The following is a 25,194-nucleotide window of genomic DNA, read 5'->3' as shown; positions in this document are numbered from 1 at the left end:
CATAACCTCCAATCACAGTGATCCACAGTTCAGGTGGGCCCCCTCTTCTTTAATCTCCCCACCTTATTCCATTGTTTGACCATGTCAGTAGCACCTGCCATCAGTTATATCTATTGTCCTATTCCTGTAGCTGTTTAATCCTGACTACAAATAATCGTATTAATTACTAATCCAACTAGCTACTAATCTACAACTTTCCAATGAATTCAACAAATAAGATCAGTAATTTGAAAATAATGTGATCAAGCACCGATCTCCCATGCTCCCAGCAGTGGCTCTCAGCAATGGTCACAGACTTCTAATTAATGGGACTTGAGTCTATACAATGAATATGCAATCTATGAAAACACTGTAAGCACAGCTATAAACACAATTACATATTGAAATTACAAATCTCCACCAGGGGGCAGCAAATACATGGCGATCGTAAGCAGAGTCTGGTGTTTGCTCTGCAGTAGATCGTTCTTATTAACCTTTCTACAAGATGGGGCAGTTTCTTAACAAGTTCTTTGGCTGACCAGGAGTGACTGGTGGGTTGTTGTTGTCCATCCACATGGTTCCCCAATGCAGTGACCACAGCTGACAAGCAATGCCCCACCTCCGACCAATGGCATCTCTGCAGGGGAGCTCTGTTGCAGTCCTTCCTGCGATCTCACCTTGTTCCCCTCCTCTGAGAACAAAGGTCTTAGTAGTCATTTGGTAGGGGAATAAATATTTTGGCTCAAGGATTTGATTTCAGACTATCCCTCTCCGTTCTACTTCGGCATCTCCAAGTGGAATCTTGCAGGATTTAAATGGTGGTGGCAGCATGCATGGGCTCACCCGCTGGCACTCAGGCATACCAGGGATGGGGAGAGTTCTCTCTTGCTGGTAACAGCAATCCAGGCAAACCCTCCCGCTGGCCTCTGTACCCCAGAACCTCTGATTTTGCTGTGCCTGTTAGTAGTTATTTCCATTTAATTTTTGTCTACACATCTGGTACATTCAATTGCAAAATTCACCCAACTTAATTGGTTATTGATGGCTAAAAATAAGCTGGGAAGCGGTTTACTCCCCAGGGGTCTGAAAGCTTTGAGAAGCTCTGTCCTTCCCTGCCGCCATCTTGCAACCAAAGATCAAGCTAAATAATATTTTCATGTGTCACTCTCTCTTGCTTGATCATCCCCTCAGCTTCACAGGCACAATTTGTTTCCCTTGAGAATTGTTTCCCTTTTAATACATTTTAAAATCCCTGACCTGAAATAAGCAGTACAGTAGGGAAGCAGAGACAGAAGAATTAATCAGTTTGTGCTGTATACCCTTAATTGGCCCTTAAAGGTGTTACAGGCATGGTGACGTTTCCATATTCTGAAGAACCTGAACAAGATAAGTGAACTCAGTGACTATGAGTCTGTCAATGCCATAACCCCACCCTTCAAATCTTAACAAGCTTTTATAGAAAATATGCCCTTTTATAAAACTAAAAATATTCTTAGTAAAGCAGGGGAAAAACAAAGTAGAAAAGTGCTTCCCTTTCAGCCTTTTGAAATGTATTTGAATTATTCTTCCCTTAATATCCTACACTCCAGACTTTCACATATCAGGGCTTTTGGCTGCACGTATAATACATGACAGTATTGTTATGATTTATTTTTAAATACAAGATAATACTATAACAAGGACACAAAAGAAAAAGAAGAACCACATAACAAATCATATATATTTAAAAAGTCATTATTCACTATCAAGTATAAAACAGTAAATATTTCTCCCCAGCATCCCCTCCAATAGAATCCTCAGACATTCTCTTCCAAATACAATAATCCTTACTTCAAACATTTCAAATTTTAAATTTTATAACTGATGCATTTTACATCTATATTATTAATTTCATCATTACAACATATTCAGTGTCACATAGTTCATCATTTCTACATACTAGCCACAGCTTCCAATACACCCAAGTTCAAAAGAAGCTCTAGGATATAGCTCACAATACAAAATAAAATACATTTTTATTCAACTTCCTTATGCCCTTTATATTCAAAACATGTTCTCATTCTGCTCCTGTATTGTAATACAAGATGTGATTGGTGCAAGGCAACACAGTTCAGTTTTCTCTCAAGCATTTTTATTGTAAAGAAAATGCTAATAGCAGATAAGTTTGTGATAGAATCATAGTTGGAAAGGACCTCATGGGCCATCTAGTCCAACCCCCTGCACTATGCAGGACAATCACAATCGCTCATCCACTATAACCTGTCACCCCCTTGAACCTTCACAGAATCAGCCTCTCTGTCAAATGGCTATTATTATTATTATTATTATTATTATTATTATTGTTGTTGTTGTTGTTGTTATTGTTATTGTTATTGTTATTGTTATTGTTATTATTAAATTTATATCCCGCCTCCCCCCGGAGGTTCGAGGCGGGTCACATAAGAACCAATCCCCTAAAACAATATCCAGCCTCTGTTTAAAAATGTCCAAAGATAGAGAACCCACCACCTCCCAAGGAAGCCTGCTCCACTGAGAAACCGCTCTAACTGTCAAGAATTTCTTCCGGATGTTGAGATGGTTTTTTTTTTTAATTAATTTCATCCCATTGGTTCTGGTCCATCCCCCCGGGACAAGAGAGAAAAACTCTGCTCCATCCTCTATGGCAGCCTTTTAAATACTTGAAGATGGTTATCAAATTCCCTCTCAGTCGTCTCCTCTCCAGGCTAAACAGACCAAGCTCCCCCAACCTTTCTTCATATGTCTTGGTCTCCAAACCCCTCACCATCTTTGTTGCCCTCCTCTGGACACACTTCAGTTTGTCAACATCCCTCTTCAACCAGGTGCCCCAAACTAAACACAGTACTCCAAGTGAGGCCGAACCAGAGCAGAGTAAAGCGGTACCATCACCTCCCGTGATCTGGACACAATATCCCGTTTGATACAGCCCAAAATCTCATTTGCCTTTTTAGCTACTGAATCACACTGTTGACTCATGTTCAATGTGTGGTCTACTAAGACTCCTAGATCCTTTTCACACATGCTACTGCCAAGACAAGTCTCCCCCATCCTATATTGGTGTATTTGGTTTTTCCTACCTAAATGCAGAACTTTACATTTGTCCCTATTGAACATTTTATTCAGTTTAGCCCACTTCTCAAGCCTATATGATGTTAGGGCATATAGCTAGATGTGATATTTCAACACTGATCAGAAAAGACAGTGTGGTATCTTGGTTATTGAGAAACTAAGATCTCAGAAACCCATGTTCAAATCTCCATTTACACTGGAGATTATATCATTTCTCTTTGCCTATAATACACTCTATTAAGCTTCTGAAAACCCCTTATTTTCGGCTGACCCATGAGAACACTTAGAACTAGATCTTGGCCCAGGACAGAATGGTAGTTCTTGGATAATAAATGTGCTTTATTTTAATCTCAGGTTCCTAACAAATATCTGTTCTGACATGGAAGCTTGCTGAGTAACTATGGGCTAGCCATGGTCTCTCTAAGCCTAAGCTATCTAAACAGGGTTTGGGAGAGGATAAAATGGAAAAGAGAAAGATGTAAGGTACTTTGAGTCTCTACTGTGTAGAAAACAGGGGCATAATTGAAGTAAATAAATACATGGGAAGAATTATCTTTAAGGAATGTGTCATCGGTTTCCCTGGACAGAAACATTTTCTTTCAAGTTTCCAACCCACTCTCCATACCAGCACTTTGTCACCAGTTTCACAACTTAAAAAGGTAACAGCCTTTCCCCTTATAACTTACTCTGCTTGCTTTTAGTTGCTGTTCAAGCTCTTGACACCAATTCCGATATTGTATCACCTGTAAAAAAAACAAAATTATTTATAAGAGTGTTGGATTTTTCCTCATGTTTTAATATATTTTCTGTAATTTATATTTCAATAAAACGAAATAAAAATCATTAATATGCAAATAGTGAGCATGAGTTTCTGTGAATGCATACAATTGCACCCTATGAGATAGTTAAAGGTTTGCCATTTCTGCTCAGGAAAAACCTTTTGAATTGCACAAAGGATTGGCTACCCTGTCAGGCCAGGCTGAACACGAATACAGGTGTTCACAGGCTTCAATCATCAATCAATAGGTAAATAAGAGGGAAACAAAAGTAATTGTTTTTTGAGCAGCATGCCACATTAAAGTGCAGGAACAGTTTCTCAAAAATGCAAAACTGTGCAATGTTTCTAATACCAAACTGTCAAGTTATCCATGCATTAGTTTGTAACTCATTAAACAAACCTATGTGTCTTTGAAACAGTAAAAAAAATGCTAACACTCAACAGCAGGAAGGACAGCTCACTGCAGGAAACAACACATTGCTTTAGCCATGTGCATTAATGTGCAAATGAAAGAAAGGGCTTGGATTTTTAGCGATACCAATCCATACATAGATAGGGGAAGTTTTGTGCCTTTTCAACGAATTACATATAATATTTATGCAAACACCATAAAAACATAATTGTATAGCACATAATGGTTTCAAGATTAGGTGGAGCTTATATCAACTCTGAATACGTTCTCATACATGCACTCTTGCATAGTGTTCCATGAAAAATCCATTGGCCTGCTACATGGTAGTGATGAAAAGCTTAACACTGATCGTAAAACAAGGAAGACAATAACACAAACACAAGCACTTATCTGCTATTTAATTGGCTTCCTGAACTTTATTTTTATTCAAAGTCATTGAAGAAGAATGACAGATAAATAAATGGCAGGCATAATTTTAATAAAAGACTTTCTACGTGGAATAAATCTCTCTTAAGAATATAAAATCAGTTCATAAAAACCCAGCACCAGTAATTCATACATATATTAAATTATAGTTAAACACTGGTTATGCTGTCAACGGCTTACAAGGAATCAACAACTAAGCAAGAAAGTCTCAAGAAATGTGGTCTAAGAAAGTGCCTATTGATTCTAAAAAATACAAAATATTATTGAATACATAAATGAAGAGGCTGTACACACTCACCTCCCTCAACATATTGTATCACGATACATGATAAGAACATAACACTGTTGAAAGGTAGTTAGCTAGTATATATATTAGCCACTTTTCTCCCTAATGGGCCCCTAATGGGTGGGCAGGAAGAGATGTGCCAGTGTGTGTCGCTTGTGGCCCTTCCTTGTATACCCAAAGGAATTGCTGATCACCACTGTGGGATGGTAGGTAAATTTCCTTCAAACCAGGTTTTTGGTTAGGAGGAATCACTTGGGCATGAAATTGGGGTCACTGTGGGTAAGCAGGTAGTCGTAAGTTCCTGCATTGTGCAGGGGATTGGACTAGTCACTAGATGACCCTGTAGGTCCCTTCTAATTCTCTGATTCTATGAGTATAGCAGTTCCCAGTACATCTCTGGAATCTTCCATAGTCATGTGACACTACTGAGAATCACAAGTTAATATGTAAGTGGGAATGGGGAAAATAATGTCTTACAGAAAGAAAGAACAATATTGAGGATTGTTAGAATTGAGTTACTTTACAGGAATATGCCCAGGCCAGTGTCACACACCCATCTTTAATTCTGCATATTTAGGGCTACATCAGTTAAGAGCGGAGGGCCCTATGGGAGCTCCCTGCGTTCTGCAGGGCCTGCAAGATGGAGCTCTTCCACCAGGTCTTTGGTTGAAGCCAGGACAAGGGATATCAGATGGGCCCCTCCAGGTTAGATCATCACTGGGCTAGACCATCGCCTGGTAGTGGACCACTGGCACCCAAAGATTACCCCCATAACGCACAGAGAGGGAACTAGTTGATCTGTGGAAGGAGGACAGGTATCTCCTGTGCAAGCACCGAGTCATGTCTGACCCTTGGGGTGACGCCCTCTAGCGTTTTCATGGCAGACTCAATACGGGGTGGTTTGCCAGTGCCTTCCCCAGTCATTACCGTTTACCCCCCAGCAGCAAGCTGGGTACTCATTTTACCGACCTCGGAAGGATGGAAGGCTGAGTCAACCTTGAGCCGGCTGCTGGGATTGAACTCCCAGCCTCATGGGCAAAGCTTTCAGATGGCTGCGCCACAAGAGGCTCATTATATATATATTCTTCAATGACTTTGAATATATATATATATTGTGGGGATCAATAATGGTATGCATTTTATGTGAGGTTTTATTATTATGTGACCCGCTGTGAGACAGCTTGCCAACAGCAGCAGATAATTAATAAGAATAATAACGATAGCAGAAGAACTGTCCGCAGATTTTCCCAGACAACCTGAGATATGGCACTGGGAGGGAAGTTTAACCTTTTCCCACAGTTCCCATCTCCCTAAGCAGTTATTTGCCTTCCAAGGGAAAACAGATCCCAAAGGTTCTCATATTCCTAGCACTCCAGAATATATAAAATGGAACTGTTAAGGAGATCATTCTCATAAAGTGAATAAGGTTCTGATTATGGATATTATATTTTAATAAATAACAGCATTATGTATTAATCTTGTATTAAAAATACAGCCGGGGGGAGGTATCTGTAATATTTTATTTGTAATATTTTAATTATTGCCCGTAAGACATTGTGAGCCAAGACAACGTGTAGAATACAAATATTTTATCAAATAAATAACATACTGGGGGGGGGTGTACTTTCTAATTTTGTAATCCAGTTTTATTAACCTGTTTAGATACCATCCGAATCACAACAAGATTTACCTTCGCCTGCAACTTCTGAATAAGGACTGCTTGCCTGTGCTGTGCTTCCTGTGAAGTCTGTAACTTTTGTTGACAGGATACCTCTTTTTCTATCATCTGTTGATGCAGTGCCACTAGTTGTTCATCTGGCAATAGTTGGACTGTCTGCATTTTCATCCTGTTGGTCCCTTGATCTCCTTCCATCTTAGAGTTAAACCAAACAAAAGGCTTGTTTCATTAATCTACCAGACAAGGTGGATCATTCCTGTTTCCTCAACATCAGTAATGGTGGTAGTGAAAAGATGCATCATGTTTATGTAAATACAAGAGCATAATTATGATCCTACACTAAAATGTGATATACAGAACAGAAATTAATCTACGGTACTTAATTTTATGAAAGCAGTAAGGAAGGGTCCTGGAGAGGTATCTCCATAATAGAAAACTTCTGTAAAAAGGAAAAATGGTAAATCCAAACATTCCTACTCATTGACAATATTGGGCAAAATGTACAGTGCAGTTCTATATAGAGTTATTCCAGTCTAAATGCATTAATTTCATTGGGCTCAGTCTGGAGAAACTATATAGGGATGCACTATACAGCCTATCCAGCTGGGAGCTTTTTAATAAGAAGAGAGATGAGCCTAGAGTTGGTACCTGGTTAAAAAGAAAAGTAGTCAGCTAAAAAGCCAACGTATTCAACCAGAAATGTTTTCCCACAGGCATTGAGATCCACAGGTGATTTCCTCAAGTGTTTTCTTCTCAAGAGATATGGTCAAGTCTGCCTTTACAAATTTCATGTGGGCACACAGCCCCACCATTCTCACTTTTCCCATCAGCAGGTCACCCTATGAACTTTTTATGAAGTAGTTATTTCTATATCTCAACAAATTACATTCATATAGGACCGCCCCATGTGCATATAGGATTAATCCAAATTCCAACATAGAATGATCATATAAGAATTCCATAAATGATTTATGTGAAGTCACTCATGGGCAGATTTGCTGTCTTTCAGCCATCTCTCAACTCTTCAAAGAATAACACTAAAGGAATCCTTCCAGTTAAGGGGCACAGAAAGCCTTGCCTCTCAGTTTTCACCTAATATAGCACTTCAAACAAACTAACACAATATATTGATACCACCACCTCCTGTAACACTTTCCCAGACCAATGTTGTGCCTGTTTACTTGGGCTTATTTCCAAAGGAGAAAATAACCTGAATGCGGCATTGCATCCTTTTCAGCAGAGTTTTTAAACACCATTCTGGAAACTTACAAGCACCGATCCAGGAACTCAGAAGCCACAGCAACACCTCACTTTGCCAAAGGCAGGCTGCTGTTACCTTTCGTCTCCCTCTGACTTACCAACCCCAAACCTCCCCGCCCACTACGCCGTGTGCCTGAACGTGCGCCAGAGATGCTCACCTCAGCAGGGCCGGTGAAACTTCCTTCCCCGCCCCGCCCCCAGGCTCTCTTGGGGGGGAGGAAAAAGGTCGCGCTGGCCGCCAGAGACTCAGATTACACTCCCCAAACTCCCCGAGCGGAAACCCGCCCGCCTAGCCGGAGCAGATGAGCGGCTTGCCTTTTGCGCTCCTCGGCACTGCAACGCCAGGCCCTCGCCCTCCCGGGCCTGAGACCAAGAACGGGCCGCGCAGGCAAGCTCTGTAAGCACAACCGGCCCCGACCGCTTGAAAAAGCGGAGAGGCCCAGTCCGTTGCTCAAGCTCCCGGGCGCCAATGTTGCCGTTGCCGGCCACGGTCCCCCCCCCCCGCCGCCCCCTTTCCTGCCGGCGTCCGGGATTTCCTGAGCAGCTAGACTAGGCCCCTCATAGCAACCCCCTCGGGCGAACCCCCCCCCCCGAGCAAGCACAGTATGGCGCGCTCAGCGCTTGGGCCCCGGGGCTCGCGTGTTCGTCACCTTGGCCCTCCCGCAGTCGCCCGCACCACGCCCCGAAGTCGTCTGAAGCAGGGCTTTGTCCGCTGGCCAGCTCTGACGCGCCTGCCCCGCGATCCGGCCTTGTCGCTAGCCATTTCCATGCAGCCCTTTTTGTTCTTCTGCTGGCGCGCTCGTAACTATAGGCGCCTTTAAAACCGCTGGAGCCGGGCGAGTCCTGCATAGGACCGAGCTGCAAAACTACAGTCCGGGTAGGCACCTGGTTCCAGTTGAAATCAAAAAGCCCTTTTTCTGACTGAAGTTAGATTCAGATTCAGACCGTGTTGGTCTGAAGCATCAGGACAAAGTTTGAGGCCAGTGGCATCTTTTAAGAGCCACAAAATTTTATTCAGGGTGTAAGCTTTTTTGTGCAAGCACGCTTCTCCAGACACCCGAAATTCTGACTGCATTTGGTTAGGATTGACATTGTGCCAAGTACAGTACTACTAGTTTTTTAGATCACTTAATGCTTGTGGATATCTCAGATGAAATTTACATGGGTCATTGAACCCACTTTTTGAGCCCAGTGTTGATGTTCATGTATGAAAAAATAGACTGGCTGTACTGAATGTGCTTGTGTTCAAATTGCTGAATTCATTGTTCATGCAAAATGGTTGGTTTACAATAATATGATTTTCCCCCCTGCCCTTCAGTGTGCATCGCAACCACAACTGGAGTTTGCTTGCTTGCATTATCCTTATCCATGGTTCCTCTATATCAGGGGTAGTCAAACTGGGGACCTCCAGATGTCCATGGGCTACAATTCCCATGAGCCTGCCAGCAAATGCAAATGTTGGCAGGGGGTCATGGGAACTGTAGTCCATGGACATCTGGAGGGCCGCAGTTTGACTACCCCTGCTCTATATATTTGTGAAACAGCCTGGGGGGTGGAACGTGTCCAGCTCTCCACATTGGAATAGGGCCAACCAGGATGCAGCCAGCAACACTGGCTGCACCCTGATCCCACCCTCCCTCCCTGGACACTAGCCATGTTCCTCTCAGACACGTCAGAGACAAAGAGAGACACACAGAGCCCTCATTCCCTCCTATCGCTCCTGCTGCGAGGGAGACAGAAAGAGACACACAGAGAGGTTCCCCAAGCTGCTGACAGAGACACAGAGACACCCCTGCTGCGACGAGGGAGAGACACAGAGAGAGCTGCTCCAAACTGCACACCAGCCCTCCTTACCTTCTACAAATCAGCCCTAATTACCTGCTATGCATCCTGCTGTGAGGCAGACAGAGAGGAGAGAGATCTGAACCTCCTGGTGTCCACTGGGTCCTAGCGCCCATTGTATTCCTGCTTGCAATGGGCTTTTCTTGCTAGTTTATTATATTTCTATACTGCCCTCCCACGGGTCAGTTCACATAAAAAAGAAACAATACAAATAACTTTGTAGGGATGTACTGCCCCATAACTAGAATTTTTACCACTTAATCTCAGGTGGCTACTCTGAATGCAGAGATACTGGATTGTAGTAGGTTATTACCTTCCCGTCCCACATAATATCATTTATTTGGGACACTTCATGGTATGTGGCAAGAGAAAAGAGTTAAATTCTCAGCATTGCATCCCCATTCATGAATCCCCCAGGTAATGTATATTTAATCTTTGTTGTCAAATTAATTAACACAAGTGAATTAACAATGGCAAGTCTCCATTAGATTCCTGTTGGATCTGCTCCTAGTGGTGTAGGCTTCATACCTAACCAGCAGTTGTTTCTTCTCAAGCTAGATATAGTAGTGAGGGACAGTAGTAGTTTAGTTCTGAAGTGCTAATGTGGTAAGGTGACCAGATTTTAACATTGGTAAAGTGGGACACCATTGACCGGGGGGGGGGGGTCTTGATTAAAAATTTGGTCTATATGGAGCAACAAAAAGTTTCATAGAACACATAGAATGCAAAGTAGTATTGTAATATTTTTTAAAATGTCAACATAAGTACAATTTGCCAGGTACCCCCAGATGTCCCTCCAAAAGTGGGACAATCTGGTCACCTTATAGTGTGGACACAACAGAAGTACTACCAGGTCATACCTGTTACGTATCTCCTAATACTCTTAACTTTCTGTATTCAACAAACTTTTTCGAAGTGTATTTATGAGCGTAAGAGATCTGTGTTAGTGATGGTATGGAGCTAGAAAGTGTCATTTATGCCAGATTAATTACTACTGTGTTTCAAAGATGCTTTGAGTATACTAGTGTGTACTAGTTGTTTCTATGAAGCAACACTGAAATTTATTTGTCGTGCATTTGTCTATTTTACACATTTTATTTTATTTTATTTATCATACTTTATTTATCATACTTTATCAAAGGAATAGTATTTTAGTTGATTGCAGCATTGTATGCATTTTTTTGCTTTTATTGTATTGTTTTCTATTTCTGTAATTCAGCTTTTACATTGTCTATGGCATGGCATACCTTATACTGTTTTTATTTGCTTTTTCTGTTTTTGTAATTCAATCTTATTGCAGTGTTTATTGTATTTGTCACAAGAAAAGCAGAATACAAATAAAACATAGGTAAATGGACCTCACAACATCTGTATGTGTTGGATTTGAAATTCTGAAACATTTGAGGATGAGAAATGAGAATAAAATATTACATGTGTGTATATGTAATATGAAAATAAGTATTTAGAAGATAATGTAGTAATGGTTATTTAGAAGACATGTCAGCAACTACACACATTGTTGCTTATTTAGGTGAATTCTGTTGTTCTATTCAGGGGGGATTTTTTTCAGTGGGAAAGGGGGCTCAGTTGTAGAGCATCTGTTTAAGTCCTGACTTCAATCCCTGGCATCTCCAGTTAAAAGGACCAAGCTATAGGTGATCTGAAAGAACTCTGCCTGAGAAACTGTCTGGGTAGACAGCGCTGATGTTAAAGCTTGTGTTCACTTTTGGTAGAGAGGCTCTCACTAAGTATCTGTAAGCTACACAGCTAATAGTAATCTATGACTCGTAAACTAATATTTGAACCAGAAATCAGACTTTAACTATCAGGATTTTGCCCCCAACTGAAGTGCAGAATCACCAGAACTGTGATTATTCATTCTACAATCCCAAAATTCAAACACAGAATTTAGTTTTACATGCAGAATTCAGAACTTAAGAATCTCCCAAGTTTAATCATGTGTGTTTTAAAGCAAATATATAACTCTTATGGAAGTAAATAACTAACTTCAAAATCTATCACCATTATCTGTAAAATTTCTCAAAGCTGAGCTGTGCTTCTGAGGATCAGTGAGGCCTTGCATTTTATCTCCACCTGATCTCCAGTGTCCATTCTATAACCTGTCACTGTATATTTCTGCACATGACACTGTTAGATTTCAAAAAGTCTACTCTTTAACACATTTATATGGAAATAATATTAAATCTAATGGATTTCAGATATACCTTTCCAACTAAATTGAGAGAGCCAGTAGTGGTTAGGAGTGTAGTGTAGTGGTTAGGAGTGCGGACTTCTAATCTGGCATGCTGGGTTCGATTCTGCACTCCACCACATGCAGCCAGCTGGGTGACCTTGGGCTCGCCACGGCACTGATGAAACTGTTCTGACCAGGCAGTGATATCAGGGCTCTCTCAACCTTGCCTCCCTCACAGGGTGTCTGTTGCGGGGAGAGGAAGGGGAGGCGATTGTAAGCCACTTTGAGAATCCTTCAGGTAGAGAAAAGTGGCATATAAGAACCAACTCTTCTTCTTCTGATAGCAGTATTTACATTTACAGCTAATCAGAACTCCAGAAGCCCTTTTATGGTTATATCATCCTAAGAGCTTCAATATCTAACTTTCAAAATGCTAATCATACATCATTTTCTCTTAAAACGTCTTCTGGGGGGAAAGGGTAAGTTTCCTTCAAAACATCAGATTTCTCCTGTTATACATCCTTCTTACTGTGTAAACTCTATTTGCTCTCTAACTTGCTCCATCACTTTAGAAACTTTCTGGAACTTGTAATATGAAGCAATTTTTTTAAAGCTAGAAGTAGCAATAAAATAATAGACTCTCTAAGGTGAACATTTGTTTCAAAAGGAAAAGCACATGGAACTGATCAGGAAAAAAGCTAACAGCTCAAAAATACAGAGGTGTGTTCATGTGTTTCACAGCTAGCTGAAGTTCTCTTGAATATACATTTTCATCACATGATTTTGTAGAATGGCTGTAGTTTGTTCCTATAACTTTCTGGCACTAATCAAGACAAGCAAATCTCATGATGGTCTCTTTAAGTTTTCCATACCATGGGATTTTTTTGCATTCAGTCACTTGCTTCTTCAGATTCTATTTCTGCTTGCATTAAGACACTAATATTATTGATTTATAAGCTCAAGAAGCTGGAGACCTTGGACTCTGCTTTCTAGTGATTAGAAATGTCAGTCCTTAAGACATTGCCAGCCCAACATCTGGTTTCCATTATTTAAAGGGACAGAAATTATTGGTAACCTTTTTGTGAATGCCAAAGAAGCCCACAGCATCCATGCCCCTGAGAGGCCCCCTTCTTCCTCGGGTCTCTTGTAACATTCACAGAAGCCCACAATATCCATACTGTACTCTTGAGGGGCCTCTGCCATGAAAGCATATTTAAGGAAATCTATCAGCAGTTTTCTGATTCGTTGATCACTGAAGTCTACTTCTTAACTGTGGCATCAGACTGGAAAAGGGCTGCTTTGGTGGCTGCTTCCTTTCCTTGAGGATACTTCTGGAGGTACTTAAAGTACATGAGGAGTATGAAAGCCATGAGATAGTCCCTAACATTCTGCTGTATTACAAAGATGAGAGTATGATGTTCTTGCGTTATTCCAACAATCATCGCTCTTCAGAGAAGATGTTTAGCCCTCCTGCATCATTGTGATGCCCCATAGCTAAGGGGTTTCACTGTCTCAGTCTCTATCTATACAGCAGCTATGACGAGCCATAGTAACCATTTTTAGAACTGCTCCTTCTGAAGCACTGTACTGTCTAAGTGTGTTGCCTGAATATATTTGCTAAGCTTCTTTACACTGAAACACACAATTCCTTCTTCATTTCTCTGTTTACTTTAGTGAAGCTCAGACACTGCCATAGCTAAGGTTATGCCAGGATATTCCATATAGTGAGACATTCTGAACGTTTGTAATAATTCTTGGACTCTGTAACCAGAAGTGGCATATATTTGGCACTCAGCTAGGTCTAGGCAGTCCTTCGATTTCTGCTTTTTCCTTCACACAGTTCATGGACAGCATTACACTCAGGCAGTCACCCTTCCACATGGAAAGTTTCTGCCCATGATGGGCGGCTTGCTCCTGGGAAGCTGTAATGAGGTTAGAACCCTGTCCTCATATAGTGAAAGGGAGATAGAACGAACCTATTTGAGAAATACTACCCTGATGTGGGTAGTTCTTGGGAAATTGTTTGAATCATTTGACACCTATGCCCAAGTAAAGCACATAGAAAAACTCCAGAAATGTGTTTCATAGTGAACAGTCAAGCCCATGATACTATCACAGCTCTTTTCCCTCTGTGAAATATAGCTACCTCAGGCATCGGTGAGTACTGAGAAACCAGCATTTGCAAAGATTTCCCTGGGGAGGAGTGATTAGAGATAATTGTTAGAAGAAGGTTGCTTTTTATATGCTGCTATTCTCTACCTCACAAGTGGCTTACAATCGCCCTCTCTTCCTCTCGTGAAAGTAGGCACCTTGTGAGCTAGGTAGGGCTGAGAGAGTTCTGAGAGAACTGACTGGCCCAGGGTCACCCAGAAGAATTCATGTGGAGGAGTGGGGAATCAAACCTAGTTATCAAGATTAGAGTTCATCACTCTTAACCATTATACCTTGCTGGCTCTTGAGATATTCTCTTGAGAGAACCCAGTGTATAGAATAGCCTATGGAGAATTTCCACAAGTCTTACTGTGGAGAGAAGGGGGGCTATTACTCAGTAGCATCTAAGGTTCTGGAAAGGATTAAAAAAAAACAACAAGGCATTTGATGGAGGATGAGCTGTTTTGGCAGATTCTGCTCTGTTTTATCTTGTATGTAGTGGTTTAATCTTGTTGGTGGACTGTTTTACAGTTGCTCTGTGTTTGCAAGTTGTTGTTAGCTTATTGGCGGGAGATATAAAGCAAGATACAACTATAGGAATGAAAGGGAAGCAGGCAGACAAATGCCTGATATTGTTTTCATGACTTTGGTGTCTAAATAAATCTCAAGAGTACCAAAAATAGTGTAAAAACTGGATTAAAAAGCAGCATTACAGTTAAGTTTGCCAACTTCCAGGTAGGGCCTGGAGTTCTCCTGATATTAAAATTGATCTCCAAGTGACAGCTATCTGTGTCCCTGGAGAAAATGGCTGCTTTGCAGGGCAGGCTCCATGGCTGTGATCCTACCTCACACTCCCTCAAATCTCCAGAAATTTCCTGATCCAAAGTTGTTAGGGTTGCCAGGTCCCCCTGGCCACTGGCAGGGGATGGGGGGAGTTGGGTTGAGAGGTCCGGGTTGAAAAGTTCCCGTAGATTTGGAGACTGTGCCTGGGTAAAACAGGCATCTCAGTGGAATACAATACCATTTGCCCCAGAGGAACTGATCTTGGTAGTCTGGAGATTAATTCTAGCAGGGGATCCACAGATCCTATCTACAGGTTGGCATCCCTAGCTAGCAACCCTAGTTACAATGCACTGTTTTCAAGAGCAGAATACCACTTGGGCTGCGTCTCAGGATTTTCTCTCTCCCCCCCCCCCATACATTCTTTGTCAAATTGTTGGACTTCCCTGTGCTCTAATTTCTGTAGAACGGTTCATTCCTTAAACTGCTGCATCAGCACAAAAAGCTATAGAGCTCATTAGTGGTTTGAGGACTGCGGTCTTTGTTTGTACAATGGAGATCATGCTACTTGCTCATGCTATTAGAATACTACCAGTAAGAAAATTAATGTGTGGTTTATATTCTTTAAATATGTCTGCTTCTGGTCATGATCAAAACCAACATTTTTATGCTGGCAGGGTTAAAGAATCAGAGGGGTTAAATGATTCCTCTCTCATAAATCAGACACCTGTACTCATTCTTATTTTATTTATTTTAGTTGTCTAGCCAGTAATAGTATCATTTGTAGAAACAAATCAATATTTTGAAGTATACAGAAAAAGTGATCTCGTTATTTTGGAAGAATAAACTTTAGTGTATGAGATGTTACACTGATGTATAACAACTGAAAGTCAAGCAGCCTGACCCACAAAGATTGTGTTGCCAAAGAGTCTCTCTATTTTCAATTATATTAGAAAACATACCTTTAAGAATTCACACAAACTTTAAATTGATTTTAAAGATATTTGATTATAGCAAAGTTACTACCACTACTATTCCTATTTTCCAAATTTTTAGGATATAATTAATTTGAGGTTGGTTCAAGCCATTTTATGTGAATGGCAAAAATAAAACACTACATCTATTTATTGAGAATTCAATGTCCCCAATTGGCCCGTTGCCGGCGGACTGACAATCAGAGGGCCCAATTGGCAGGTGCTTTGTACCTGCCGATTGCACCCTCCAATTGTCAGTCATGAGGAAGGGGTCTATTGGCACCCTTCCTCATCACGGACAGGGCCCACCTTGGGTGCCCTTAGCCGATTATTTAATCCGCTCCACAGGAGCGGTTAAAGATACTGTGATCTTCATTAAAAAGTAGTATTTCATTCCTTAAAAGTAGTATTTCAAGCTGATTTGCATCTAGGCAGTTGGGACTATTAAGCATTGCAACTATACAGGAACACTTTTGGCACACTGCTGAATTGCTAGGTCTATGTTTGGCCCAAGGAGATCATGCATCAGACAAAACTATTTACACTGTTGTTGGCTCATGCTCAGAACTACTGGATTGAATTACATTTTCAAATGATAGTGCAAGGACATATGAAGAATCTGAAATTTAATTTAGAATAGTTTATGACTGACTTGGCTTTGGGAGCTAGGCAGGTAAAATGAGCAATGCTAGAATAGTGAAAAGATCAGTAGTTAGAACCAATCATGGATGGGGTAAGGCGACAGTTATAGGATTCCATATGTGCAAAACACTTGCAGTACAATTTAAAACAATTTTGAGCGCTTGAAAACTTCCTGAAGATTTTAGTTTGTCCAAGGATGTTGCTTGAAATCTGAAACTACTTTGCATCTGGGCACAGCTGCTGCAGCAGACTGATCACATTCTTCAGACTTTTAAGAATTATTATTGATACATACCTTCCGGGCATTTGTATGGCAAAGTTCCTTTCTGGAATATGAAATCAGAAGCTACCTGGTTGTATGAAAATATTGGAGTATAAAATGACACAGGCTGAGGGGGAACACTTTGAATACTTATAGGTGGCTGTGATCCCAAATATGTGAGAGAATTAAGGACAACCACATGGCACTACTCCAGGATCTCGACTGAATACTGTAGTTCAAGTATGGGAAGTGTCCTGATCCAAAACTGTTTTGCTCTAGGACATCCTGCCTTTATCTAGGGCATAAGATCAAGTGCGGGGGTTTCACATGTTGCATCCATTTATTAATCTTCATAGTGTTTTTCCAGTGCCTGGAATTGAACTGGGGATCTTCTGCCTACAAAGCAGATGCTTTGCCACTGTGCCACAATTCCTCTTTTTCAAACATTGCAGAAAGTGTTGTGGACTCAGTTGCACAAAGGAGGACAAGGATTGGCAATACCCTTCCTAAAGTAGAACATCTTTTAAAGGGGTTCTGTAAAATTCACATGTCGTCATACCATAAATGATACTGTTCAAATTCTCTAGTCTTTTTTCTGAAATCAGCTTAAGAACTTTGTTCTCTATCTGTCACTTTTCGTTGTCTAGAATCTACACATGACTAACAGATTAATGTCATTCTTTTGGTTGTAACTCATTGTCTTCACTTCATAGGAGTTTAAAGTTCCTGTAGGAGACGCTGCTGCTTAATGCTGGATACAACAAGAAATGGTAACAGGATTGCTTTTCAGTGAAATGAGTTAAAAACCAAAATCTCAAAGAGGCATTTAAATGGTTTTAGACAGAACAAATATGGTATCAAGCAAATTTTTGCATTGTTTGCTAAAGCCTTTAAAATATGTCAAAATTAATGTTAATCCTTGTTAACCAATAATCTGTGTTACTAATGTTCATCACCAAGAGAAAGTTCAGATTTATTTGTTAATGTTCAGAACTTTATAAAACATCTATGTGAATTAAAGCACATTGTCATCCATTTATTCTAGACTTATTTTGTTGAAGGCTTTGGCTGTTGATTTCATACAACTTTGTCTTCTTTCAATGCAAAGTTCATTTAAGGCTAGAATGGGCAATATGTTGCTGCTTTAAGTTGCATATTCTATAGAGTCTTGGTCCTACAGAGCTGTTTTACATGGAGCAGAGTATGACTCATGCTAATGGAAAGGGCAAAGAAGAGTTTTTAAAAGAAATATATCACACTTAAATTAGTTTAGACAGCATGACATCAGAGAGTAATTAAATAGGTTTTTGTTGGAATTCCGCTTCCAATTCCTGAGTTCAGGTTTGTAAAAGATTTCTGAGCACCTGCAGGTTTCTGTGTGTGAAATATTTTCACTGGAAGGGATTCAAAACTTTTTTTAAAACCCTTTAACACAGAGGCAGCATTACGCCATTCTTCCTTCTTGGAAAAAAAAAACCCTCTCCGATTTAAACAAGAGTCCTTCAAGTTTTTAGTCACTTTTACAGAAGAAAGGGGGGTGGTAAACTTTCTCTTTTCAAGAACAAGCTGCTAGCAGAAATCAAGAGAAGGCTGAGTTGGAAAATTAGCATTTCCACTATGGGACTGGATACAAGTATACAAGTAGATTTAAAGTGTTTTAAAATAAAACTCTTTCTGCTGACTTTGTTTTTTAATTTCGTTCATGTTTTCTTATGCCAAACTGGAGGAACCTTTTCTGATTTTTTCTTTGGTGGCATTCAAAGGAAGACCAGAGGATGAAAATCCTGCACTTTTTTATTTTACTGCTTTGGCACTTCACTTCGTTTTACCCTGCTTTCTTTTTCTTAGCATTGAATCCTGCTGAAGCAAGTCAAGGTAATCCAGGATCCAAATTAGGATTGTCAAAAGTAGATGGAAAAGAAAGGAACCCTGTGGCAAGGGCAGGTACCGTTAGAACAGGAAACCATGGATATAGTGCTGGGAATGCAAAGCCAAGGACAAAAAGCAATAGTGCTCAAGCTGGACCTACCTTGGCAAAGATTGATGACTCAAAGAAGACTCTCCCTAGAGGAGGGAGCACAGACAAAAAGGTAGGACAATCTACACACAGACAATCAGGAGTAAGGACTGTGACCCCAAAGGTTCAAAATTTGGGCAAGGGCCCATTGAAGAAACCTGGCACAGGGAATGCAGATGCCAGTCCCTACAAAGCCAAAAAGACTAAAGAACCCATCGCCCAAAGGGACTCTAAGGATGCATTCAGACATCCTGCTATCACGCCACATGAGTACATGCTCTCCTTATACAGGACTCTTTCTGATGCAGAACGGAAAGGCGTTAACGGAAGTGTCAAACTGGAAACAGGACTAGCAAACACAATCACGAGTTTCATAGACAAAGGGCAAGGTAAGAAAATGTAATTTTTGCATATTATTAATGTGCCGAAAGTACTTGCCTGCTATTACTTGTAAATACTTATACATGTACAAGTATCCAGCTGATTCAAATATCAACAGAATTATACAACTGACATTTCAAGATGTGGGTATTTTGTACAAAGACCAGGAAAACTATGTACACCTTTTGCTAATTTTATCTGAACTACATAAGTGATATGAAATGGTTTTATTGTCTGTGGTGCATGGTATGGTATCAAGCAATGACAGTAATGTCTCTGCAAGAGCAAGACCAGATGAGTCAGTTTCTGTTAACAGACTAAGTTTTTGTTAGATTTTAGAAGAACTAAATAAGGGGAGAGTTTTTATTGTTATAAACAGATTGATTTAAGTATATTTTGCTATTTTTAAAAAGCAGGAAAGGTCCCATTTCAGTGATGAGAGATCCAATACAGGATGTCCAGAACCTCAAAGGACCCCAAAGCAATCAGAGCAACCTGTGAATGATGAATGGTTTGAGTGGCAATGTGGCTGAGTATACAAGTCCCATTTAAATGAATGGATGTGGTGTGCAACTGAGCTTGGCAAATGTCAGACTCTGGCACTTTAGTTAAATAGAACCAGGTCTAGCAAGATGTAAATAAATGTAAAGAGAAGCTTTGATAAGGCAGCTGTCTTTGTGGATAGCACATCTTAGAATATTTGCCTTCAGAGATTTATGAACTTTTATTGTATTTTTTTCTTTAAAAACCAGCTACCTATGAAAGCACATCCAATGCATGGTTCCATCTTTTTCTTATCATGGTATTACCACAAATGTATGGCTAGCACAAGTTCACTGTATCAAATTAGTAGTATGGTACTCTGTTCCTAAATATATTAGACAGGATGTTGAATCACATTGACTAGCCTTTAAACAGCGTCTAAGTCACTTTTGGGGACAGCGCAGACACAAGGAAGAAACTGAAGTGCTCAAAATGTTATTCCATTTAACCTCAACAAAATTTGAACTCATTGCTGCGCTATAGTGTAATTTTACAACTCCCAATTGTGTATTATCAAATGGAAAATTGACACAAATTTCTGTCTGAAATACATAAATCTCTCTTTCTCTCTCTAGATGATCGAACTCCAGCTGTTAAAAAGCAGAAATACATTTTTGACATCAGTGCATTAGAAAAAGATGGCTTACTAGGGGCTGAACTGCGCATTTTAAGGAAAAAGCCTTCTGACACTTGGAAGTCACATTCTCATGGGAAAACCTGTCAAGTGAAATTATTCAGCTGCTCCACAAGCAGGCAAACTTCAATCCTCTTGGACTCTCGGACAGTCAATATCATAGACACAGCAAAATGGGAAGTGTTTGACATTTGGAAACTTTTTAGGAATTTTAAAAACTCTGCTAACTTGTGTTTTGAACTGGAGGCTTTTGAAAGGGGGAGGCCTATTGATTTAAGGACTGTGGGATTCAATAGAACAGGGAGGCAAGTCAATGAAAAGGCTCTCTTCTTAGTATTTGGTAGAACAAAGAAAAGAGACTTATTCTTCAATGAAATAAAGGCCAGGTCTGGCCAGGATGACAAAACAGTATATGAATACCTATTCAATCAAAGAAGAAAGAGACGGGCTCCTTTAGCAACTCGACAAGGCAAGAGGCCCAATAAGAACCTAAAGGCCAGGTGTAGTAAAAAAGCACTCCATGTAAATTTTAAGGATATGGGTTGGGATGACTGGATAATAGCGCCACTGGAATACGAAGCTTATCATTGTGAAGGACTTTGTGAATTTCCTCTTCGGTCTCATCTGGAACCCACCAACCATGCTGTTATTCAAACCTTAATGAACTCTATGGACCCAGAGTCCACTCCTCCAACTTGCTGTGTTCCAACAAGGCTGAGTCCTATTAGTATTTTGTTTATTGACTCTGCTAATAATGTAGTCTACAAACAGTATGAAGACATGGTAGTGGAGTCATGTGGCTGTAGGTAGCAGCATAATCTCACAGTCCTAACTGATAAAAAGGCAATTGGTATTTCTACATAAGCACTATGACATCACACTGAGTGCCGGCGTTAATGGCTCATAATGTTGGCAAGTAACACAACTCTGTTTTGCTGCAATGCCTAATCATAGCAGTCTCTGCTAAACCATTGCTATGGATCCTGCAAGATTGTGCAGACATAATGGACTCTATAGTGGCAAAAGCTCCTTTTTGATACTATGTAGTCAAATAATTATCACCTCTCAGTAGTGCCTCAACCACATGCCTTGTCTAGCCTATTCTGTGCTACTTAAAAGCTGTATGTAGTCCTGGTACGTCACATCTGTAAAGTTTGCTGCTGCCAGGATAGCAGCTGTGTTGTACTCTGGAACACCAGTGTAATGTCTTGGAACTGTTGCCAAGCCATAGGTCATGATAACAGGTGCAGCAGTTGTTGCACTGTACTCTACGTAGGTTACTGAAACATTTCATAGGATCAGGCTGGATATGTTCGAATGGATAGGGTAGGTTTAGAGGACTAGAAACAGGCAAAACTTGCTGAGATGTTATTGCTTTTATACCTTCAGTATGAATGCTTCCTAGCATTAATTTATTACTCCCAGGCTCACACGGAATTTTTAATATGGAAACCCTTATTTAAATAACATTTAGATAGCGATATCATAAAGACTTTTTACTCTCTATCAACAGTGCAAATTCAATGTCTGTTGCTTGTATAGGAGCAGCTTTCATTTTCTGACACCTTTTAAAGACCTGAAGCTATTAATCCATCTTTATAGCCCATTCCCCCTGTGTTCATTGTCTGAAGAATCCTGATACCTAGATAACATGTAATAGATGGTGTGGTCAGTTTAGTACAAAATGTTTTGTGCAACCTTTCAGATGATTTCTTATAACTGTATATTTGTAACAGAGTCATTTAATAGAATGTTGATTTAATTTTAAACTGTACACATTATACATGAATTTAGAAAAAATGCAGAAAAATCTATTTCTTTTAATGTATATTTTATTTCAGCTTCATATCTTTCTTAAATATTCAGCTTTGAAATGTTATGTTCAGACTACTTTATTATTCTGTTTAAAATCCAAACTGCCTTCTAATGTTTGTAGTCAAAGAATAGCTTAAGGTGTATTAAATTATTGACAGTATTGTGTATCTAGATGCCCTAGTTACCATAAATATAATTTTATTAAAAGTCTTTTTAGTGTTTTTGTTCAGTTAATAAAAACAAGGAAGTTTATGAATCAGGCAGATTGGGGCTTTTTTAGCATTATGTCATGTATATTTTCAATTTCCATCAGCTGTCTCTGGAAGGGTCTGTTGAAATACCAAACTTCAATGGAAACAGAAATGGTGTTTTTACTTCCTAAGATTTTTTGGGATACCGAACAATAATTTTTGCACTGTAAATGTAAGTCATCCACCACAGAGTTGCATGTGCTTAAATCCTCTGATTTCAGTTCACTGAAGTATGTTTAAATATGTGTTGGATTGTGGCTTCATTTAGTCTACACCAGGGGTAGTCAAACTGCGGCCCTCCAGATGTCCATGGACTACAATTCCCAGGAGCCCCTGCCAGCGGGGTTCCTGGGAATTGTAGTCCATGGACATCTGGAGGGCCGCAGTTAGACTACCCCTGGTCTACACAGTAATACTTTAATATCCTTTATTGTATTTTTCTATATTGTCACTTAGCCAAGCAAGCAACCAGGTGTTTTATTCTCCAGGGTAGCAGAATCAAAAGGCTATAATATGATATGATTAAACAAAACAAAAACACCAAAAACACCAACACTGAAAACCTTAAAGGCTGTTAATGTGGAAAACTGGGTTTGGGATCAGTTTGTAATATGTAAATACGTATAACTGTAAGATAATAATTGTAAGATTCAATTCCATGTCCTAGGTGTTTCCAGAAGCCTGAATTGTTTCTTTACCATGCATTCAGTTGAGTAGAAAAGGGGATGTTTTGGACAGTAACAAGATAATGGATTCATTTCCTTGACTTTGAGAGATCTAAATTCCTTGCTGTGCCTTGTTACAAGATCATACTTTAACAGATTTCAGCTTGTTCATGCAGAGGACTGCACATTAAATCATGTCAGAGAGGAAAGGAGCAGTTCATTCCCAAAGCTTTTATGGCACCACTGGCAAAATCCTTATATAAAGATACACCAGCTATATAGTTGCCAAATGCATTAAAAGAGAAACCAAGGCACTTTAAAAATATTTAGAAGTGACCACCTAATATGGCAGCACACATTGCAACATGATAAAAGCAGGGAGACAGAGTTGATAGTATAAATTGTCTGCAATGCAAAATTCAAGATATGGGTCATTTCCTTCAGAGAGAACATTGCATGCAATGTGTTTGTGAAAGTCTGCTTATTTTGATATTTACATATTTGCATGCCATGACCAAAAGTGGAAAGCAATAACAGAATGTATCATTGACATAAAAGTGGAGTCATTGTGGGAAGAGACAGTTTCCAGATGCAGGGTGAGTTGGGCATCCTCCTTCGCCAACTTGGACTTTCAAATGACACAGATTCTTGCCTCAAGGTTCCTTTTCCTTTATACTACCCATGTTAAAACTTGCAAGTACCTTTAGATATTTCCTTTTGGTTAAAAAAAAACCCACAACCTTTAGAAACATAAATTACAAAAAAATTGGAAAACTGCTTCCAGGTGGTGGTAAAGATAGCTTTGTAATGTCACAAGGGCCAGCCATTAAGTGCTGTGCATAGTGAATTAGCAGAAATAGTTTCTCCTAAGCAAAGTCCTACAAGTAAAATGGGGTGAGTGAAATTTCCACTGTGATTGCATTAATGATACATACCTACACATTTAGTACCAAATGACAAAGCTAAATGCACACTGATACAAGATTTAATTTAGCATAGAATTTCAACTTAATTTATCCCAGGCTGATTAGAATGCATCCCTACAATTTACTGGGTTTGTAAAGCTTATGGACAGAGAAGCCCAGTGCATGTATGCATGTTCAAAAGATGAATCTTCCGAAAGTAAATACAAAGATCACTTCAAGGCCAGCAGAAAATGGTTCTGTTAATCCATCTATAAATAGCAGTTTAAAAATATATACGCTATTATATTATATGCAAATCCCTAAAGTGAACAGTACCTCATGTGTAAATAGGATATTTTTAAATTGCTTGGTACAACAGCTAATCTTAGCTGGCAAAGGAAGGGATTATGGCCCCACAGAATTCTTAAGGTTAGCTGGGAGAACAAGAAGCACAAGATTGTGAAAATTTTTGTGTTAACCCCAGAGAAAATATTAAGTAGAAAATACTGAGCAGAGAAAACAAGTCACTCTTAATCATTTCTGAGGGCACCTATAGAACCTGTTTGTACATTAAGAAAGTACTTGTTGTTGTTGTTGTTAGGTGCAAAGTCGTGTCCGACCCATCGCGACCCAATGGACAATGATCCTCCAGGCCTTCCTGTCCTCTACCATTCCCCGGAATCCATTTAAATTTGCACCGACTGCTTCAGTGACTCCATCCAGCCACCTCATTCTCTGTCGTCCCCTTCTTCTTTTGCCCTCAATCGCTCCCAGCATTAGGCTCTTCTCCAGGGAGTCCTTCCTTCTCATGAGGTGGCCAAAGTATTTGAATTTCATCTTCAGGATCTGGCCTTCTAAGGAGCAGGCAGGGCTGATCTCCTCTAGTACTCTATGGAAAGTACTATTTCTTCTCAAAATACTATGTATTCTTTCTATGATGGCCACCAACATAAATGGCTTTATAAGAGTTAGACACCTCCCAGTATACAGTGTCAACAGTGGTATGCCAGACCATTTTTCTCAGCATGCAGGACTGGTTGTCTGCCCAAGCTGTGCTCATGAGATACTGTCTGTGCTGCTGGGTCTTTAGTGTGTCTAGCTCAGGCAGGGTTTCTTGACGGCCGTGGAAGTATTTCCCAAATTAATGTTTACAATTTTTAATTTAAATATTTATTGGGTGATATGATATGATCCTCCAGGCCTTCCTTCTACTGGAGAAGACTCTTGCGAGT

The 25,194-nt window shown here is 40.0% G+C and overlaps 2 protein-coding genes across 10 annotated transcripts in view; one reads left to right on the top strand and one right to left on the bottom strand.

Moving 5' to 3' along the window:
• The window catches only part of CEP250 (centrosomal protein 250), a 48,103-nt gene extending 39,408 nt beyond the window's left edge, over positions 1-8,695 (bottom strand). For 2 of the 4 annotated variants that reach the window (XM_077335174.1, XM_077335177.1), the window contains exons 1-3: positions 8,065-8,217; positions 6,659-6,841; positions 3,753-3,809 (exon numbers count right to left, since the gene is read on the bottom strand). In XM_077335174.1, the coding sequence (XP_077191289.1) occupies positions 3,753-3,809; positions 6,659-6,841 (240 nt within the window). In that variant the 5' untranslated portion in view covers positions 8,065-8,217. Of the gene's footprint in view, positions 1-3,752; positions 3,810-6,658; positions 6,842-7,915; positions 8,024-8,064; positions 8,218-8,556 lie in introns of those variants that run through there. The other 2 variants (XM_077335175.1, XM_077335176.1) reach the window with 2 other exon arrangements.
• On the top strand, positions 8,180-22,403 carry GDF5 (growth differentiation factor 5). Of its 6 annotated transcripts, XM_077335180.1 has the most exons (5): positions 8,180-8,303; positions 10,016-10,165; positions 17,465-17,521; positions 18,600-19,157; positions 20,268-22,403. In XM_077335180.1, exons 3-5 carry the CDS (start codon positions 17,500-17,502, stop codon positions 21,134-21,136), a joined length of 1,449 nt encoding a protein of 482 aa, XP_077191295.1. In that variant the 5' UTR covers positions 8,180-8,303; positions 10,016-10,165; positions 17,465-17,499; the 3' UTR covers positions 21,137-22,403. The 6 variants fall into 6 exon arrangements, with proteins under 6 accessions (XP_077191295.1, XP_077191296.1, XP_077191294.1 ...); XM_077335181.1 differs by lacking the exon at positions 10,016-10,165 and having other exon boundaries at positions 8,195-8,303; XM_077335179.1 differs by lacking the exon at positions 8,180-8,303 and having other exon boundaries at positions 8,778-10,165.
• The last annotated feature ends 2,791 nt before the right edge of the window (positions 22,404-25,194 follow it).

This window comes from Paroedura picta, chromosome 4 (assembly GCF_049243985.1).
Source record: "Paroedura picta isolate Pp20150507F chromosome 4, Ppicta_v3.0, whole genome shotgun sequence".
NCBI lineage: Eukaryota > Metazoa > Chordata > Lepidosauria > Squamata > Gekkonidae > Paroedura > Paroedura picta.
The sequence above is the reverse complement of the archived record's forward strand: the minus strand, read 5'-3'. Positions and strand labels throughout refer to the sequence as shown.